The sequence below is a fragment of the Psilocybe cubensis genome, chromosome 10, assembly GCF_017499595.1.
Source record: "Psilocybe cubensis strain MGC-MH-2018 chromosome 10, whole genome shotgun sequence".
Lineage (NCBI taxonomy): Eukaryota > Fungi > Basidiomycota > Agaricomycetes > Agaricales > Agrocybaceae > Psilocybe > Psilocybe cubensis.
In genome coordinates this window covers 18593-23501 of record NC_063008.1, presented here as the reverse complement: position 1 = coordinate 23501, position 4909 = coordinate 18593, and the positions used below count along the sequence as shown (strand labels likewise).

General features: G+C 55.2%; 1 protein-coding gene across 1 annotated transcript; it reads right to left on the bottom strand.

The window, feature by feature from the left end:
* Positions 1–370: 370 nt before the first annotated feature.
* On the bottom strand, positions 371–3973 carry JR316_0010360 (uncharacterized protein; the record flags this gene model as incomplete). Its single annotated transcript, XM_047896028.1, has 3 exons — positions 371–818; positions 1021–1321; positions 1375–3973. The coding sequence occupies 3 exons, from the start codon at positions 3971–3973 to the stop codon at positions 371–373; spliced, it is 3348 nt and encodes a 1115-aa protein (XP_047744073.1).
* Between the last annotated feature and the right edge of the window lie 936 nt (positions 3974–4909).

Below are 4909 nucleotides of genomic sequence, written 5' to 3'. Positions count from 1 at the left end.
GCGCTCGCCGTCCCAAAGCTTGCGCTCGCCGTCTGCCCGACGCCTGCGCTTGCCGCTGCATGTTGTTGCGCTGCCACCTCCGGGCCGCTGCTGCTGCCGCCACCTCCACTCGACGCCTGTCGTTCAGCCGTCACCGCGTGTCATCCCGCCGTCGCCGCCTGTCGTCACGACGTCACCGCGCGTCGTCCCGCCGTCGCGTCTAGTCGCCGCCCACCACAACACGCACTCTGCTGCGTGTTGTTGCGCCGCCACACCCGTGCCGCTGCTGCTGCTGCCGCCTCTCCTCGTCCCCTGTCATGCCGCTGCCGCCTTCCCTCGCCGCCTGTCATTCCGCCGTCAGCGCGTGTCATCCCGCCGTCGCCGCCTGTCGTCACGACGTCACCGCGCGTCGTCCCGCCGTCGCGTCCACTCGCCGCCCACCACGACACGCACTCTGCTGCGTGTTGTTGCGCCGCCACACCGGGCCGCCGCTGCCGCTGCCGCCTGCCTCGCCGCCTGTCATTCCGCTGTCAACGCCTGTCGTCCCGCCGTCGCCGCCTGTCGTCCCGCCGTCGCCGCCTGTCGTCACGACGTCACCGCGCGTCGTCCCGCCGTCGCGTCCACTCGCCGCCCACCACGACACGCACTCTGCTGCGTGTTGTTGCGCCGCCACACCGGGCCGCCGCTGCCACTGCCGCCTCCCCTCCCCGCCTGTCATTCCGCCGTCGCCGCCTGTCGTCCCGCCGTCGCCGCCTGTCGCTGCCGCCGCGCTGCCTCTACTCGCCTCCTGTCGCTGCCATTTCGCTGTTTTGTATTTGATACACCTCGGCCTTGCTGTACTGTAATTTTGTTAGATTTTTTATAACTAGTCATCTTACCCTGATATCAACTTGTATATATCTCACGCGAGCTCTCTTGTGTAGACACCAAAAAATAAATTTATATGACATATTGACCAAAAAAACACGCATATATCTACATATTTTTGTTAGAATGGGCTATTCTTAAATGAAAAAACACTTACATTGACAATGTAACTACAGGCCTGGGCGAACACGATAAGTTGGCACCACCGGTACGTGCCCGTTGACAAAGGCCTGAGCTCGTTGAGACGCTGCCGCCAGAAGCTTCCTACTGGGAGGAGTGCCGCGCAATATTGATTTCCATTGCACTCTTGTTAATGGCTGGGCCTGCCGAGTGCGGATGTCTTCTACGCGTTCACGGTACCATGCCTCGTTGGCAGGCGTCCATTCCACCCATTGTGATCCGTTCATGCTGGGGGGCACCTGCCACAGGTTCGGGGGAGGGAACCACGATTTTACAGTTATTTGACCTTTAGTAGCTGAGAAAAATGTTGTTAGTGCATAAAATTGAGAATAAACAAGGAAAACATACCTGTGTACAGCGTGTAGGTGCCGCATATAATGGACAGCTCGTTCTCGGTGAGCTGGTCGTCGCAATAACACCAAGTCGTGTCGCCAGCTGGCACGATGAACCCCTGCCGGTTCTGAATGATTTCCTTAGAGGGGCCAGCCAGCCCATCGTCGACGCTCAGAAACTCACTGGCTATCCTACCCACCAATCCACCCCTCAGCAAGGCAGCCCGACCGTGTTGTTGGTGTTTGATGATGTTCTCGCATTGCAATCGGTATGCTTCAAAGTCATCAACACCAAATTTATACGCTGACGGGCGGACAGATCGAGGGGTGTACGGCTCCTGGACAGTGGAGCAGCGACCCGACATTTCAATGCCCATGAGAGTGCGACAGGGCACACCTCTCTCCAGCAGCATTTTTGTGAGGGAGTCGATGCGAGCCCAGGAGTGCTCTAACCTGAGCCGACACACGTAAAGGGCGATCTCCGCCGTTTCGACACCCAACATCCACTCGTGTTCCTCTGAACGAGGTTCTGAAAAAACAAACAGATTTTCATGGGGGCGGTGTATTTGCGAGAGGTCCAGCAGACGAGACAGGGATGTCAGGCTGTGCGTATTGAGGTCAGAGAGGGCGGCGGGCATTTCTGTGCTTGTGGGTTCAATGCAAGCCAGATAAAACTGTTTGATGTGTTGTTGAGCGTCCAGGGCAACTTCTGGGGTAAGTAACTCTGTAAACCCAAAGGTTTCGACCAGTTCATCCCAGTCTGCAGCGGCACAGGGCGTCGTCGTTGTGCCAGGGAGGTAGCCGTAAGATTGGCGCAGGCATCTGACCATATCGTTGTCGGGTGTAATGGGCTGGGGTTGCACAACATCCGTGGCGGGCGCGTCCGTGGTCATCTCAACATCCGCATTTTCATCCTCAACAGATGGGCCTGCTTCCTCCATCTCGAAATCTTCGACGACGGCAGGGGGGCTCTGTTGGACCCGCGACTCGCTCTCTGGGGAACGACGTGCTCGTGGGCGAGAGCGCGTTGCAACCTCTGGGGGTGTTGGCGAGCGACTGCGCGGTCGGCGTCCTAGTGTGGGCCGTGGGGGTGTCGTGGGTGCGCGGCGGGGTCTATCTCGCGATGACGAGGGTGTCGGAACCTCAATGACAGGCGGGTTGTTTGGAGGCAAAGGGGGTGGGGAAGGATTACGAGCGGGGGGAAGGGCCGACGTTGAGGCCACCGGCGCATCGGGGTCAGGTTCAATGGTGTCGTACCAGGGTACGCCTTCCCACTCTTCCTCGGCAGGTGCTGGTTTCGGGTGCTGCCTGGGTTGTTTTGCGGGACGTACACCTCTACCGCGGCGATGCTGGCCTCTAGCAGGCCTTGTCTGTGCCTGATTGCGCTGGTCCAACATTGCGGATGCGCCTGCCAACTCGGCTGGTGGTTCCAAATCTCGACAGAGATCCCATTCGTCGGTCACACCGTTGTAGACCTTGCGGTGTGGGCAAAGTTTGGCCTCCTCGATGCTGTTTCGTGACGTTGCGATGTGTTCGCGCATGTAAACGCTGGCTCCCTCTGTGGACACCAGCGTTTTCCAGACAAATACTTTGCTACGTACCACCGATGGGTTGTTCTCTCGGTTCAGCCGAGCCTGTCTAGCTTCTGGCGTCTCTTTGGCCAGAATCCGTCGCCGTTCTTCCACCCTTGCAGCCCAGTAAGCATCCCAGTCGTCATGCACGGAGGTCAGCAGCTTGTGGTTTTCATTCGCCAGTTCAATCATGCGCAGCGTAGGCAGGTTGGCGCTGTCAATGGCGAGCTGACGCTGTTCCTCGTCTCTCTTTTGGAGCTTCCGTTCCAATTCTTCATACGGCTGGGACATGTGCTGGTCCAATGCCTCTGAGTTGTGGGCGAAATCGTTACTGAGGATAGAATACACCAAAGTAGTGGAGTACTCATCTCCCAGCAACTTCATCGTGAGGCCCTCCGTCGAATGAGATTTATTAAAAAATTTGCGCGCAAAGGCGGCTGCGAGAGACACGTCCATTGACTTGAATAGGTCTGTAAGTGTCGCCGCCAACAAGTCGCGCGGGGGGCGAAGTTCGAGATTGAGTATTTTATGGGTGAGGAAGATTTCCTCTTCCCGCATCCGCCACGGATAATAGACTGGAACATGGTGTTCCAGAAGCCATTCGATGGGAGGGCGTGTCGCGTGGGTGCTGCTCAACTCGTAGACCATGCCGACACGAGGGGTTCTGGCGTTAAACGAAAATACGTTGGAATGATACAAGCCATCCAGCCATACTTCTGAGATGTCAGGATGCTCAGCGCGGAGGCGTTCATGCCATGCAGGGACGGGGCTTTTGGGATCGTGCTTGATGTGCTTTGAATAGATCTCGCGACGACTTTGGGCGACGAGATACGACAGGTAGCCCATCCACAGGATAAACGCGTTTCGGGTGGCCTCAAAGCTCCTTTGCGCGTCTGCTTCAGAGCTATACCTGAGATCATAACCGAAGCTTTTGGGGCTAGGAGGTGGGGTTCCAGGAACGCGACACCATAAGCGGATCTTTTCGCACAGAAGGGTTATGTTTTCATCCAATTGGCGCCATTCTTTTACGCTGTGCCACTCCATTTCATACGTGGCCGGAGACTTGTGCGGTTTATTGCGCAAAATCTTTGGAGACCAGCACAAAAAATTAAACGGCAAGGACACGAATGATGGCGCCAAGGGTATGAAGGCGATCCACCCGTACTGATCGTGCCAGCGCACTGGCTTAGGGTTTAGGGTTTAGGGTTTAGGGGGGGAGCGAGCACCGAGCGAAGCGAGGTGCGAGCGACTTGTTTAAACTGTGAGTTAAATGGAAAGAAGGCCAAGGGTTTTAGGGTTAGGGTTTAGGGGGGGAGCGAGCACCGAGCGAAGCGAGGTGCGAGCGACTAATTTAAACTGTGAGTTAAATGGAAAGTAGCCAGAGGGCTGTTGATTGTTATCAGCAGCCAGCCCTTTCGTCTTTATAGACTCTTCAGTGGCTATTCTTAGAAGGAATGTTCTGGAACATCCGATGACAGCGCGTGAAGTGATGCTGCGCAGCTGTCATGTATCTTACCGACTATCACAAATCTGTCAATGTTTATTGTCAAGTTAGACAGATCTCTGATGAACAGAGTGTCACGGGTCGATGTGGCACATGGTAACCTGTCAAAAGTGGATCCAACACTTTTGTTCTTTGACATCGTGGGTTATTGACTGTGATGTGAATCACATGGATATAAAATACTCTGGTTACGTGGCTCCGAGTAACCGTGACATGGGAATATTCTCATGTCAAGAGTATAAATAGCTTACCTGGGTCCTTACCTAACAATCAATTGATTGATTGTTGTGAATCTTAATTGGACAGTTCATGATCCGGTCCATCAAAAATGTTTCCACGGTACTAAGGAACTTTTCCCGAGGTACTAAGTAACTTTTCCCATGTACTAAATTAGATCCGGCCCTTCACAATCACATGCCTTTCGGAAGTTCACACGCCTACCTTACTTCCTACTAAGGTTAGACTTAGTTAGCTTA